This window comes from Falco biarmicus, chromosome 12 (assembly GCF_023638135.1).
Source record: "Falco biarmicus isolate bFalBia1 chromosome 12, bFalBia1.pri, whole genome shotgun sequence".
Taxonomy (NCBI): Eukaryota; Metazoa; Chordata; class Aves; order Falconiformes; family Falconidae; genus Falco; species Falco biarmicus.
Window position 1 is genome coordinate 27,517,336 of NC_079299.1, and position 15,794 is coordinate 27,533,129.

The following is a 15,794-nucleotide window of genomic DNA, read 5'->3' on the forward strand; positions in this document are numbered from 1 at the left end:
TGCCCATGTTCCTGACTCAGACTGCCTAATTAACCACCAAGAGAGAAGGTAACTTTTCTCAGTAATGAATGAAACATATTAGGAAAGGCTTCCCATGAATAGGATGCAATTTCTGGTACAGACCAAAAAGTTAACTAGGTCAACTTACAGCAGTGTCTTTGGTTTGATATGGGAGACCTGGCATGTGCAAGGCTGATGCCCCATGTTGTTGCCCTCTATCTACCAGTGTCACCACAGTTAATCCCAGCTATTCCAGGATCTTTGGGTCCCAGATGTCTTGGATTTTGTGCCATGCCACAACCAAGCCAAATTTAAAGCCGTGTTATGTGTAAACCAGCAACCTTTTCCAAGCAGTTAGTAGGAGGCTCCCAATGAAGCCACTGTGCTCAATTACTCTCATAGATACATGTTACCAAAGTTTTCCTGTTCATGATAATAGGCATGTTTTCGTCAGACCTTACTCCTTGTAATAGTAGCAAAACCAGAGCTCCAGGTGGAATATGTTCTTTCTAAGCTACAGGTTGCTACTGCATAGTAGTATCAGTCACCCTGGTGTTTAGCTCTCTGACTGTGCTTTAGGTTAACGCATTGATTAATCCAGACATTAGTTAAAAGATAGATTTTATTTAGGATTGAATATTCATTCATAAATGTAATATGCTACTTCTTTTTCGAAGTCCATGAAATATTGTCTTTGTCACAGATTTATATAGAATACCTGACAAAGTACTGAACTGTAGTTAGTGAAGACACTATTTCCATATTACAACTTTATTATTCGGCACTTCCTACCTTTCCACAGTCACTTAACTTCATTCAAAGTATTTCAAGGTCTGTTGCTCATTCCTAACTTTTCCATTAACCTTTTCCCATCACCCCTAATACATTACTATTCAGGTTCCTACAAATAAGGTATCTTCCTCTGTGCTGTAATGATTTCAGGTGGGCTGTTGCCCTCGAGGATATGCTCCATTTTGTCTCCATCATGCCTGTAACACAGTAACCCAATATCAGGAAAAGCTGCATTAAATTTTCTAGGTGATACCTAAAGCAGCCCAAGTGGCCATATTTTTTTTTCCACATGGGAGAAATAAAGTTACCTAGACAAACGTATTCATTTTACATGGAGTCCTGTATGTTTTTCCCTATGAATAACTGACAGTTCTGACAAGGGAGACCCTCCAAAGTTTGTATCAGATAATTGCTGTCATTATACTGATTTCTGGGGGCATTAGATTCAGCCCTGGCTTTCACATTTAAAAAAACCTGCCCCGCCTGAGTCACAGTAGTACCAACATAGGCTATGCAAGTTTTACTTTACTCAGAGCATAAGACAAAACGGAATCCATCACAACGGTCGGGAATAAAGCACACACAAACACCAGTGCTTTTTCCTTCAGCTTCGCTACCATGTAACGTGCCTTGGGTGCAGGAGACATTAAAGCATCTACCATAGCATCTACAACTTCGTTGCCGTTAGTGCTTCCTTCTCGGAGAATGCTGTTGAAAAAGTTTGCTCGTTCTTGAACGTACTCCTTGTTGTAAACTGCCTTTTCCTCTTCGCTGAGTTCATTCCAAATCTCTTCAGCACTGACTGGTGGCTGAATTTTTGTAGAGCGTGCATAATTTCCTGGCTGAATAATACAGACCTAAAAGCAAGATGTAAAACTTATCAAGATACAATCAGTCTTTCTGAATTCAATTAAATACTATAGTCAGTAAAGCAGATCAAAAGATTTCTGCAGACAGATTTCTTCCAGAAAATGCTGCTTTGTGGAAATTTTAACCTTGAAAACCTGACTGAAATAAAATGTACTCCCATGAAACCTTTAAGATTGCAGAGGTGCTTTATTCTGACTTCCTCATTTCTCTCTGATGTTAATGTTCTTGTTTTGACTATTCAGCATACCTTCACAGAATGCAATAGTGCATCTTTGATTTTTATAGAATGCTTAATGGTATAAATGTTTTGACAATACTGAGACAAAACATTTCAGTATGACTTTGATGTCTCCAAAGTGGAATACTTTGGATTCTTCAGTCAGTGCCAAATCTTGCAATTGGTAGTTTTTTGCCCCGGTTTGAGACAAAAGGAGATGTCAACGAAAATTAGAAGGTCCTGGGGAAAGAAGTGCTGTTTTCCCCAAGCAGGTGTAACTAAAAGTAGAACAGGTTTTGTCAGCCAAGTTCAGAGTGGACCAAAGGTCCTGGACTAGCTCTCACTGAAGTCATTAGCAAATTTCTGTACATTTCTCTGTATGTAGGCTTATATTGAAAGCACGCAAATCCTTTGCTGCTCTGCCTGTTTTCTTTGCATGTGTTATTGCTGCTGTTCTGCTAGCTTCTGAGCTTCTGGGGGATTTCCAAGCAGGCTGAGCACTCACAGTATGCATGCTTTTCCTCAGTTAGCAGCGGGCTTGTTCAAACGATTTGTAGATACGCAACATTAAAAGCTCCGTGGCATTTAACTGACCAGGTATCTAAAGACTACAACATAAGGTGAGGAAAAAAGGTGCTGAGCTGCGTAAGACACTTGGGGATCTGCCAGATGTTCTCTGGAAAGTCTGTGGTAGTATAAAACCTTCATCTGCCACCCAGCCCACCTACCAGATGCCACCACGTGTATGTCAGTACCTGCACATGCCTGCCTTTTGGCCTGCACAGCAGTCATTACACTGCACACCGGAGGGGTCAAGAGATGTGGGGAGAAGGACAGGATGCAGGCAAGCTCCTGCAGAGAGACGGTGTGCATAGCTGGGGCATCTTATGCTGCCTTCGGTACGTTTGTCACAGGGCATCTTTGGGAGCCCTCCCTTTGGGTGCTATTTTCAAAAGTGTTTAGTATTAGCCAAACCAATGCCCATAGTAAACTTCCCACATTTATTTTAAACAAAAGGGTTTTGAAGACTTTGTGTTTTGGAGATTTTTGGAGCTGGCTAGGAGGGAAGGAGAGATAATACCTTCCACCCCCGCCCCCTTCTTGATTTTCTGTAACCTTTCCAATGGAAGATACATACTTTGTCTCCTGCAGGCAGCCAGCTTGCCTGGCCACAGTACAGTGGGAGTACAGAGCCATAGCTCCATCTGTTCCTTGCCACCTCTGGGTTACTTTCTCCTGAAAGGACAAAGGTAACAACAGAGGAGGGGAGGGAAGAACAGGGAAGAGGGACCATCTATTCTGCAAGCTCTTTGCAGGGTAGGTTCTCAGGTAAATGCCAGCCAGTGTCTTGCGTACAGTGAGAAACAGAAAAATAATTCTCGTAGACATTCCAAAAACGTTTGTCAGCCTGGCTTACTGTACTGTGTGCTGGGGCTGCTCCGGGGGTGGGGGAACAGTAAAAAAACCAAAACGACCAGAGTAGCTAACCTGTTAAACTAAGCTCTTCCATGCATTTGAGATTATCCTCAGCTAATCGGTTGAAATCCTCATCATGCTGTGTGGTATTAGGATGTGTAAAATCACTTGCATTTTATAGCATTTTATATTTATCTGGGAGGGGTAGTTAATAGATGCATAGCTGTAACTTCTTCCAACACAAAGCTTATGAACAGTGCTGTAAATCTGTGTAGAGAAAGAGTACACCAATGTAAATCCTCTAGGGAAGACTTCTAGTGTTTGAGAACAGTGTTTCACCAGTGAAGTGACTCCAAGGAAAAAGCCTAGTGAAGCTACTTAGTGATCTAAGCTCCACGTTTGACTATCAGTGTTGCTTAGACAGGACACTAAGAGCACTCTTAGAGCCTCTTAGGTTAAGAGAATGAAAACATAATTCTCTGCACAATACTGTCGCTTGCAGCGTAGCTATTCCCACAAAAAGCAAGCGTTTAAGTACTGATCTTGGGAGAAAAGAGGGAGAAAGAACCCCCCAGGTAGGTGACGAGCCTTCCTTCTCGCTACACAGCACTCAACATCCGGACTCTGCTCCCACAGCCACCTCGGAGAAAGTTTTGGATTCTTGGTACTGTTACAAGCATTTCACAGAGCATGGCACTGCTCAGGCAGGTCTCTCTCAGAAACTCTCTCCACTGTAGAGGATATGGAGAAAGGGTGGAAATGTCAGTGTTGGTACAAAGAGAAGGCATGCTGTCCCACAGCTGCTCAGAACGGCAGGCATCACCCAGGTCCACTGTTCTCAGCAATTCGCAGCTGGCTGATTAGCCACAGAGAAACCACCTCTTTCCAAGGGGAAGCTGCATGCATGGATTCAGCTCTGATCTTGATCTTTGTCATTTGGATCATGGAGCTTACTTTCAGCAAGATTAGATACTATTTTGAATATGCTTGTACTTACTCTCTTGGCCAAAATTTCTATGTTGCGTTGGTTTTGGATGGGGTAGAGTTAATTTTCTTCATAGGAGCTAGCATGGGGACATGTTTTGGATTTGGCTGAAAACCTTGTTGATAGTACATGTTCCCGTCATCGCTGAGCAGGGCTTACATGGAGCCAAAGGCCTTTTCTGCTTCTCACCCCACCGGGGAGCGAGCTGGGGGTGCACAAGAAGTTGGGAGGGGACACAGCTGGGACAGGTGACCCCAGCTGACCAAAGGGATATCCCAGGCCATATGACATCATGCTTAGCTTATAAAGCTGGGGGAAGGAGGAAGAGGCAATGTTGGGAGTGATGGCATTTGTCTTCCCAAGTAACGGTTACACGTGATGGAGCCCTGATTTCTTGGGGATAGCTGAACACCTGCCTGCCGATAGGCAGTACTGAATGAATTCCTTGTTTTGCTTTGCCTGCACATGCAGCTTTTGCTTTACTTATTAAACTGTCTTTATCTCAACCCATCAGTTTTCTCACTTTTACTCTTCCAATTCTCTCCCCCATCCCACTGTGGGGGGAGTGAGCAAGCCGCTGTATGGGGTTTAGTTGCTGGATGGGGTTAAACCATGACACCTCACATTGTTGTCAGGTATTCTTTGTGCAAGTCACTTGCTTCTTCCCCGACAAAAACATGCATTTCAGCTCTGTAGGAAGTTTCAGGAGTGAAACTTCTCTTTTTCTCATAGGAAAATCAATGTTAGAAATAGCAGGGAGTTTCACACAACAGCTACTTGTTACATCACTTACCTGGACGCCGAACTTCTTCATTTCCAGTCTTAGAGCATCACAAAACTTTTCAATAGCTGCCTTAGTCATAGAATAAATGCCATTTCCCAAAGAAAAATAGGCGATAATGCTGGACATGAAAACAATACGGCCTGGAAAGAAAATAGCACAAATAACATAACTTCACTCTCAATCTTCAACATAGAATCGATTTACCTGAGTCTTCTGAACTGCTGCTAACGTGGTATTTAGCATGATGCTGGTTTACTACATAGTATGCCAAAGCTGGGCTGCGTAAGCGTACAGTCCCAGCACAGAAGTGTACTCAGCCCTGTTAAGCAGAGAACTTCACGCAAAAAAATCTTTCTTCCATCTAGTGACAGATGCTGGACTAGACAAAGTATAACACATTCCTAGCATGCTTCTTATTCCTTCTGAGTCTGAGACAGCATGAAAGAGACAGCAATCAAAGCAGTCCCCTAAAAACTTTAAACTGGAAAATAGTAATAAGAGACTATGCTAGTAATAGGAGAAGGACTGCAGACGAGTGGAGCAGGTCATTTTCCCTGTGGTGGATATATGACCACTAACACAGTTTTTTCTGTGCTAATGATGTCTCTGCACCGAGACCTGCCTTGCACCTGTGCATATAAAGTCGAACCCAGACTGTACAGTGATAAGCTTCACCAGAGAACGATGACTTGGCAAAATGTGTGCAGCCGTATGCTGCCTTGCTGTAATCTTCCTGATCTGTGCTGCTTTTTTCCCTTTTATAAGGGAATATATTTTCCTAGTGCAGGCATGCCTTAAATAGCAAGAAATTTCTGATTTGAGGCGCTGGGCTGTGGTTCATTTCCATTGTTTACTTGTAAACTTCCATCACAAAGTCATACCACAGGGTAAGAAATGTTTGAACATGGATACATAAATACGAGAAGTGAGAGAGAAGATGGCCTCATTGCTAACAATGCAGAGAACACAGAGAACACATGCCTGTTGCTGCCACAGATGCAGATAATGTCTGGGCCCCGGATCTGACCAAATTGTATAGGCTTGTGGCATATCAAAAGGATATCATGGGAATGCGGTGAAATCTGTCATTTGGAATTAGGTTCCCTGTCTTCCTACACAGCGTCTGGAGTAAGTCTTTTATACAATAACAGGGAACAACTACCAGCTTGCTGACCAAGATGCTACATTGGCTAGCCTGGCCAGCTGGAAAAGTTATGAGGAAATGTTGCTCTACTCAGAGTAGGATGTCTAAATTCTAGGCAGGAGGGCAGTACCTCCCTTCACAAGTATTAATAATCTCGAAGTTTTTCTTGGAACAGGTGCTCATCCTAAAATGGCAGTAAGCCCTTTCCTTCAGAACACAGCTACTGGGTAAGTGATGGTAGGATGACCTCTGCTGCCTTTATCCAGTAGCTAAGGGATTTGGGGTGCACACCCAGGATGTGGGATGTCATTTGACTTCTCTCTTTGCCTAAGGTAATTGAAACTCAGCTTTCCTAGGAGAATGCTCTAACATTCACAATTCGAGCTTTTCCTTTGGAGAGGCCACTTGCTGACCCCAAAAACATGAGCTTTAGCTGTCCTGGCTGTTCCTGCAAGGAAGGACAGAAAACCTAGAATTCTTCCTCAAAGTGCCCTGGCCTCCTCTTCTACACAGGCAGGACTTGAAAATATGAGTGCAGGCAGTTAATAAAGACACCACTGACAACCAGGTGTGAGATGAAGCATGCTCTTTTGAGCTAAGGTACTATGTAAGTGCAGCTATCCAGGCCCAAATCTTCTAAAAGTTTATGCATGTGCTTAATATCATACACACAATTAGACCCTTTCACTTCAAAGTAACCCCCTGCAGTTCATGAAGTCAGACAAATGCCTCTGGTGGATAAGCATTACAGAGTTTTAGCAGTAAGTAGGACATCACAGAAACGAAGTGATGTCTCCCCATCGAAGGGCCACATAACACACTCACTGGATATATGCAATAGCACATTCTTTTACAAAAACACATCTGGCTTGCAGTATTTAAAAGTTTTCTTTTTTCTTGCATCAGAATATCATCAACCAAAGGCAACCAAGCAGCAAGAAGCAGAGCAGTCAAAAAGGGGATGCTTGTATCTGGCCAACATGCTACAGTGACTTTGGGGGCTTCCAGATGAAACACAGCCCTTACTGTGCTTGGTGCTGTATGCACACAGAAGAAATCCTCACCTTAATGAACTTAAGTAGACAAGCTAAGCAAAAGGGGGAGAAAGGAAAAGGGGATCTCCCTTTCCAAAATACAGACGGGGACAGGTAGGGAACAAACTACAAAGCAACTGAGGCATGCTGCGATGCCGCAGAGGGCTATTTGAACCATTTCTTCTCAGAAGAAAGGATAAAGCCCACGCGTACGGCTGTCCATGCAAATGTGTTTATCCCATTGGATATTCATGCATCTCTGTACGGCACTGTTTCACATACTTGAAGTTTCCTGCCCAACGTCATAGAGAGGATCTTGCTAGGCCTGGAACTGGAAGCTGGATGTCTCTAGTTCACCTCTGTAGGGTCATCCCTCCTTTCCTAATTGCCAAACAGTAAAATAGTAGAGTCTAAGTAATAAAGGTAAGCAGGAGTTCATTGGATCTTCATGTTTTCTGATTGGCAGTGCTTATAAGTGCTGCCTGGGCTTAATGATCTGCTGTAAGCATTTTTTCCTCTTTTTTGAGTCAAACAGTGAGTTAATTCATTATTTGGGAATACTTTTTTCTATGTATTTCTCTGTAAAGACAGAATCTTTAAGGTTATTTTTTCCCATCACGACTTTACCCTCTGTTCAGGATCAAGTTGCTCTTTCAGGCCACACAGAAGGAGGCTGTCATTTCAGTTCAATGAGAGACAATTAAGGCTTCTTTTATAGATGCTACGTTACCCTGATTATAGTAAGCTAATTATTCTACAACTCTAAGTAACAGTGGATTAGCATTACCCTTGTATTTCCTTAGAAGGGGAAGAAATGCCAGGGTTGTCCTGATGCTCCCAAGGAGATTCACATCTGCAAATTTTTCATATTTCTCCATAGACAGCCACCCTGTCTCACCAAATGTTGATATTCCTGCATTGTTGACAAGCCCCCAGAAACCTATGGAAGAGAAATGTCTTAGTAAGCATATTTCACTGCAAAACAACTACCATTAGGCGACACAAAAACCTCTAGGGATTTGGACCCTTGGAAACAATATTTTAGTTGTGTTACCTTTTTGTCTTTTCTACTTACAAGTGCAGGCATGTTTTGTTTAATGAAGGTATGTAACTGGGGCCATTATCTGGACTATGTAAGTCTCAGTGCTATTTGATAATCACTCACTTTATAGTCGTCTTAAGTTATTTATGAATAATATGATCTGGGAGACTACATCTTACTTGCAATGTCGTGTACCATGATATTTTAATTACTTTAATCCCACTGTGTGCTATGAGCAGCTTTGTGACAATTATATTAAGCAGTCTAAAGGCTAAGGGGGTAATATTTCCAAAGTGCCCAACTAATTTAGGAGCCTAAGTCTTGGATCCTTTTCCAGGATTTGAGCTTTGATTCCTTCTGACATCTGCCAAAATCGGGTACACGGGTGTAGCACTGGGTAAAGTAACCAAGTAAGGTCAGTGGCTACAGTATTTTCTTTGATTTTGTACTCCTGTACAAGTCTATTCCTCACATAACAACAGGTTTTGGGGTTAAGGAGCCCAGCCCCCTGAAATGCAGTAAGATTCCAGTGTTTACAAGCAGAAATTTATCAGCAGCAAAGCTTGTTCTGACACAACTCTCTGCCAGAAAGTGCAAGCCCTTTAGCCCAAAGCCACAGAACGCTTCGTTTGAGCACTGCACAGTGCTAAAAACCTCAGACGAGGGAAATGCTTTTTTTGTTGAAGTGTAGAGTGCGCGCAGTTTGGAGCTGACATGCTGACTAAATGCTGATTAAGCCATGCTGACTTGTTCTTGCCTTCGTGGCACATATCTGTAGATGTACAGTGAAGCAGTGAGTGACACAGTGCTTTTGAAAACATTTCTGTTTCTGTCCTCAAATCCTGACTGAGATTTATTTCTAGGGTGACCAGCAGTGTAGCGAAGCACATAGGGTAGCCTGCCTTGCATTGAAATAGCTAAGTTTGCAGCCTGGTTCTGCCAGCTTTGACAGTTTTGTTTATGCATTTTTTAAAAAGAATTCTTGTACACGTCTGAAGCAAATGATTGTTTTGTCATGCCTTCTACAGGATCTCCAGGCCTAGGTTTCTGATGAAACACAGCAGGTAACAATGCCTCTCTTCCTTCCTTTGGACACAGAGTCTGGGGCATGGGTGTGATGCTGCCCCAGCTGTAGCCTCCTGTACCCATGGTGGCAAAGACCTACTCAGAGGCCCTGCGGTCACCCTGGTGAAGGCCCTGCAGAAACCCTTGGGCTGAACACTTTTCTTTCTGATCTTCTCTGACAAAGCCACTGTGATGATTTCATGGTATCTTGGTCCTTCCAGAGCCGTACCAAGAACTGCTAATACCAGATTTCATTCATAACAATAGTTAAAGCTGAAACAGACGACTTTTTAAATTATTTTGTAAAACAGATCTCTATATGCTTTCCTAACATATATACACACTACTTGTATTACATAATGAAACTGGTGTTTAAACAGAGAAAGAAACAAAAGTTCTTTCAGTGAATGTCTCATTTGCAGAGCAAAACACTTAAAATCAGGAATTTACTACACTGAACTTGGATAACTCTGTCCTCCAAAGAGGATAAATCATTATTGAGCAGTCTGTCACACAACAATCCTTGACACTGGATGTCTTGTAACTTTGGATGCAGACTGACTGCTGTCCTAGTAATGGAGTAATTCCTGTCTACTTGCCTCTTTTCCACTGCCCTAAATATTAGCAGATAGAGGAGAGGAAACAGCCCAAAAAACTGCCTGCTGGAATTGGCCATCCTAGACTCTCTTCTTCCCCCTGCCACTGCCCTGTTGTTCCAGGGCCTTCTATCATTCTGTGGCTTTATTTCTCCTTCTTAAAATGGAACTGGCCCCATAGGACTGACCTCCCAATAAAATGCTTCAAGATGAATGGATTAGAGAGTCCTCTGTAAAAGCTAATTATCAATACTTTTGTACTTGCACATGATCTGATCTGCAGGTGGGCTGAGTCGCTGCACATCCCATCTGTTTCTGCTTAAGGCTGGAGGTCTCTGAATTCAGGTTTGCTTTTACATAACCCAACTCTTAACACACCACCAACTAAAGACTGGCACCACTGTAAAAAAATTTGTTCCCTGATCTTCTCAGTTTCACCTTTTCTAATTAAAAATAATATGTCATTTTGCTTCTGCCACTGCATCCTGCACAGCAAGAACGTTTGCTCCACATATCCCTGAATTCATTAGGGCTTCAAAAATACAGTCATTAGACTTCAGACAATTGATTTTCTTCCTCTTTCTCTAAAATGTGAAACAGAATTTAGCTTGCAAGGCTTAAATTTTGTCTCTAGTCATTTGTCTCATGCACTTCAAAGACTCCAGGTTGTTAGCGGTGAGGCCAGCCTGTGTGTGTAAACAGCCAGAGCTCCCAGAATAATGGCTCCTTCTTTCTGTGCAGTGGCCAAATCAAAGGTCAAGAAAGGGAAAACTGGCTTGAGTTAAACTGAAACAGACTTCTCTGAAGAGAAGATTAAGTAAAACATAGAAAGAGATTTTGCTCAGTGTCAGCTCAAAGTATTTTGTTTGCCCTCAAGCAAAACATAACTGTTTCTTAGAACATTTTAGCATTCTCAAATGGGAAACATTCTGATATTTTCCAAAAATTTTCCTGCCGCTTTGGCTGAATCAATTCACAAAGTTCTCCCAAATAACAAACAGTTCATTATTCCCTTATGTCACTTTTTCAGAAAACTTCTTACCCCCTGAGAAACAACCTGCCCAGCTATGTACTCGGGGACCTCAAATCTGCTTTGATCTTGCTTTCCTGAAATTTTTGTGGCAAAAACTAATGTCATAAATGTGCATACAAAATCTATTGTATATTTGCTTAGAGAAATGCAGCTCAGGTAACGTGAGAAATACAGTCCTTACATGGAAATCTAGAAGGACAAGGCACCCGTAAGAATCGAAGAGCTGAAGTGGAGAGACACTGCATTTCCTTGGACTGTCTGTGCACAGACACATTAAGAAAAAGCAGCTGATGTTGGATCTGGAAGGGAAAAATTACTCAGACTGCCCAAACAGAACCGAGCCCAAGCACGTTTTAGGAAAAAGGGTGTTAGAACTATGCTACAGTGGGCAAGAATAAATAAACTGGAAAGCAGAACTGGGAATCAGAGAGATTTTCACTGATCTCTGTGTTGGGAAAATGGATCCTGAGGACAAAGATTAAAAACCATAAATAAATATAAATAAATTATAATATATATAAAATATAAATATATAAATAAAAGATACAGCCAGGGATCTACAAAGTCACTTTAGGAAGCCTAACAAGATTAGTGAGGCTTTCAGGAGAACACTAGCTCTCACATAACTTCCCAGATAATTTCTGCTTCAAGACATGTTGACTGAAAGGCACATATCCACAGTCCCTATTAGCCCCAAAAGATGCCTGGTGTTTTTCCAGAAACTCTTAAGAAGTCCTCTTCCTATTCAAGTCAATCAAGATGTGTGCTTGCAAAACCTTTTGAAAATCAGGCCGTTTCTGTGTAGGTACCTAGACACAGATAATATCTGAATTCCGCCAGATTTTCTGAACTCAAACGTGTACTCTTGGAGTTTCTCATATAAACCTGAGCCCATGCAAAAATGTCAGGCTCTTTCCTGAAAGATTCCAATTCAATACCAAAGGAAACTAGCCAAAGGAAGGAGTGTGATTCGCCATATTTCTATTGAAAAATGAAGAAGGGAACAAACCAATCTGTCTGTGGCAATGCAGGGTGTCCGTGGTAGCAGGCCAGATGGGACTCCTGAGTTTTAGGTACGCACATTCATGAGTCACCATCCTTTGCTTGGAATATTATGCTGTGGCTGTCTTCATTGCAAGGATGACTCCATTTGTATAGGAAGTCTGGGCTAAAATATGGTACCATGGGCCTATGGGTGGATTACGTGAATAGGAAATCTTAAGTGGAGGAGAGTACTCAATGGCGTAGGAGGCAGGACTAAAACTAATATCCCTCCCTTCCAGCTAGTTCCATGTCACCCACTCACAAGAGGCAAGAAAAAGAAGAGAAATTCCTGTTTTAAGCAGAAGAAAATCAGAAAAATACTGAGGTTTGCTGTAGAGCCTAAAAAGAGTTGCAAATTTACATGCTACAAAGTCCCAGTCTACTTCATATTGGCTTTAATGCGCAAGTGCAAGACATTTCTTCTTTCTAAGCAAGAAAGGACTCTAAATAAAGTCACCTTAATGGGTGTACAAGCCACAAAACAAAGAAAAAGAAAGGCATCAGAGCCATCAGATTTTCATGGAGGGAAGTTAGTTAGCCCTAGAGAATGAGCCAGGTACCATGGGAAATTGATTTGCCATCCTTTTCAGATTGGTGTAATTTCACAGTCTAGCACTGAGCAAGTATTTACATGGGAATAAACGATGAAGTGGCAGAATATCCAGGTAGGTGTGTTACCAGTACTTTGGATTTTCTACTCTTGCGTTAACAGAGAGAGACAAGACAAGGCGGAGCTGTGGCTAGTTATCTCATGGTTACGGCATAACTAGAAGGTGTAGGGAGAGCTGTGTTTTATTCCTGAGATTTTACGCATTTTTTCTACATTTTATACTGAATAGTCTACTTAAAGCAGAAGGTCTTTTATCTTTCAGTCTTCTGTAAGTCTGCTTATCCCGGAAATGCCAGAGCACCATATTCCTCCATGATTCCCCTTGCCACCAGCAATCACTGAGTGAGACTCCTTGGACTCATTCTCCCCAGAACCAGGAATTTCTTACGCCTTTCCATGCAGTGAACTGGGTCAGTGGGAGAGTGTGACTCCTGCCACCAGTGGAGTCTGCAATTAGGTGGTTAAGTTTTCATTGGGACTCTAGGCAAAAAATACAGGCTTTGCAGTGTAGAACTGCAGCCTCTTTCCTAATAGAAAAAAAATTCATTAAAAACAACCTTTGACTCAAATTAAAAAAAATACAATTCCTATCTTTAACAAAAAAAATTGGTTAATATGAGAGCTAACCTTCAACTGAATCATTAAATTTAAACTGTTTTTATAAAGTTAAAATACCAAAGAAAACAACACATCTATTTTCAGAGGTGCCAAGAAGGAACACTCCTACTGAAGTCTTTTGCTTAAAGACTCTACGTAAGTAGAGTATCCTCACAGTTTCTTTACATTTGAGATAAAAATATTTAGGCCCCTGTATAGTATAAATTATGAAGACGACTTGTGGCATTTACTCCATTAACATCAGACATTAAAATAACTCCTGTGGTCCTTTTTATTTAATAAACTTAGGAGAAAGATTACTTGATAATTGCCGTTTTCCCAAATGGCGTGAGTGCTATCTGGACCTATAAAATTTCTTTTCTGCCTTTGCCGAGTACCCTCAAAATGCTGCAGCAGCAGAGCTGACCAATGGAAAAAGGTTTCATAAAATGCGTGCTCTGTCAGTGCATGCCCAGCCGTGATACAGGTGTAACGGCCTGACTGACAACCCAGGAAATCCACCGTGCACAGGCTGTGTGCGTGCTCCATTTCAACACCAGCTGTGCTCAAGTGTTTTCCCTGGCCTCTCCAGCAAGCCCTGATGTCTCCAGCGTGATTTGCCTTGATCTAAAGGCATGTCCACACATCTGTGAGCAGCGAGGACGGCCAGCCACCTCGTGCTGAATTGTGGACTCGAGTCTACATGACAGCATGAACACAACCATTGCGTAAACTGCCAGAATTACGGGATAAATTATCAGTAACACAGAGTTTCAGGGGATCCCGTCCCCATCGAGCCTATAAGGGTTCTTGTAAGTCACCTGCATTGTCTCTGCAGCTTGGGAAGGAGCCTGAGAGGGGAAGGCTCTGCCTCCTAATCAGATAACATCAAGATCAACCATAAATACACATACTTAATGAGCGGTGCCTAGGCTTTTTCTTCCTTTGCTTCTTGTTTCGCCCCCTTCCCAATGTGCTAATGAACCAGGCAGGCAGAGGCCATACACTGCATTAACGTTCCGCCTGCTTTATCCTCCGCTTACATTCCCCGTGCGAGCATGAAGCGTTTCTTTGTAATTCTGAGGGGATCTCACTTCTGAGCCTAGGCAAGCGTGCTCTGCGCCAGGTGCATCCCCCTGTGTCACCGGGTGGCTCCTGCCCTGCAGCCGACGTGAGAAAGGAGGTCACCGTGGCCCCATTACCTGCCCTGTGTCACGTGCTCTGAGGGGATAACCCAGGATTTACCTTGTCTGCAGTTATTCATTGCAACCTGAAGTCTGCCTGTTCCCCTAGGCGTATGCTCTCTGTAGGGCGTGTAACTGACGGGTTTCCTTTTAACCCCTCTCGGGATTAGCTGGACAAACCTCAAGCTGTACGGAGAAGTAGCTGGTCTGGTACAGCGTGGCCGCTGCCCTCACTGCGTTTCCTTTATTTATTCCCTTGTTCACAAATTGTGCCCAGAAATACATCACTTTCCCGCCGCCTCCACGGCGTGCACAGTTGTTCCCTGCTTTCCCTGCTGCTCCTCCAGCCGGACGGGCTTCTAGGGACCCCCCAGGCACATGGGGATTCCCTCTTCTCTTAGCCAGGTGCTAAAGGTGCTCACCTGTGGTGCAGGGATGTGCACCCACTTCCCCTGTCAGCATCTTTGGATAGGCCCCGCTTTGGTACCGCTCAACCAAGCACCGGAGCATTTATTTAATATAAAATACCGGTGATACTACCACTAGCGGTCCTGGATTAGCACAGCCAGTGCCAGTGCTCCCCCGCCACACGCCGTGCCCGTCCAGCCGCCCCTCTGGGGCAAGCAGCCCCTCGCCTCGCCTCGCCTCGCCTCACCTCGCTCGGGCAGGTGGCTGAGCACCAGCTCCTTGGCGGCCAGCACGTCGCGGGCGCGGGTGACATCGAGCCGCAGGACGCGCAGGCGACCGGGGCCGGCCTCCCGCTGCAGGCGCCGCGCCCCCTCGCCGCCGGGGCACAGGCAGCCGGCGAAGACCGTGAAGCCGAGGCGGTGCAGGCGGAGCGCCAGCAGGTGCCCGAAGCCGCTGTCGCAGCCGGTGATGAGCACGGCCCGGCCGGCCGGCTCCAGCGGCGCCGCTCCGCGCCGCCACAGCCGCGGCAGGAGCAGGAGCAGGAGCAGCAGCAGCAGCAGCAGCAGCAGAGGGGCCGCGGCCCACATGCCGCCCGCGCCGCCGCCGCGCCGTGTGGGCGGGAGGGAGAGCAGCGCCCCGCCATCCCCTCCCCGGGCGGCGGCGGCCCGCACGCACCGCCCTCGCCCCGCACCGGCCGCGGGGAGGAGGGGCGGCCCCCGGGGCGGCGGGGCTCGGCAGTGGGCTGTGTCCGGCGGGGGGGCACCGAGCCCCGGGGGGGCGGGCTGTGCCCGGCGGGGGGGCACCGAGCCCCGGGGGGGCGGGCTGTGCCCGGCGGGGCTCTGGTGCCTGCGGCCGGCGCTGCAGCGGAGCCGTCGATGCGAGAGCATCCCGCGTGTGGCCGCGGCCGTGCCGTGAGCACTCCGCAGCCCGCTGCAGTGTTGCGTTATGGTTGTTCTGTATGTGTTATAGTATT

At 44.6% G+C, this 15,794-nt stretch overlaps 1 protein-coding gene across 2 annotated transcripts; it reads right to left on the bottom strand.

The window, feature by feature from the left end:
- Positions 1 to 616: 616 nt before the first annotated feature.
- LOC130157853 (D-beta-hydroxybutyrate dehydrogenase, mitochondrial-like) lies at positions 617 to 15,499 on the bottom strand. Of its 2 annotated transcripts, XM_056357837.1 has the most exons (4): positions 15,069 to 15,496; positions 8,030 to 8,182; positions 5,074 to 5,204; positions 617 to 1,649 (listed from the first exon to the last, which is right to left on the bottom strand). In XM_056357837.1, exons 1-4 carry the CDS (start codon positions 15,406 to 15,408, stop codon positions 1,302 to 1,304), a joined length of 972 nt encoding a protein of 323 aa, XP_056213812.1. In that variant the 5' UTR covers positions 15,409 to 15,496; the 3' UTR covers positions 617 to 1,301. The 2 variants fall into 2 exon arrangements, with proteins under 2 accessions (XP_056213812.1, XP_056213813.1); XM_056357838.1 differs by lacking the exon at positions 8,030 to 8,182 and having other exon boundaries at positions 15,069 to 15,499.
- Positions 15,500 to 15,794: the final 295 nt, after the last annotated feature.

Excerpts from the sequence above, each read along its gene's own strand:
- LOC130157853 (XM_056357837.1), bottom strand. The coding sequence starts at position 15,408 with ATGTGGGCCGCGGCCCCTCTGCTGCTGCTGCTGCTGCTGCTGCTCCTG. Across the intron at positions 8,183-15,068 it reads CAGCCACCTGCCCGAGCGAG|GTTTCTGGGGGCTTGTCAAC; the intron begins GTGAGGCGAGGC and ends TCTCTTCCATAG. Across the intron at positions 5,205-8,029 it reads CCTTCTAAGGAAATACAAGG|GCCGTATTGTTTTCATGTCC; the intron begins GTAATGCTAATC and ends TTTTCTTTCCAG.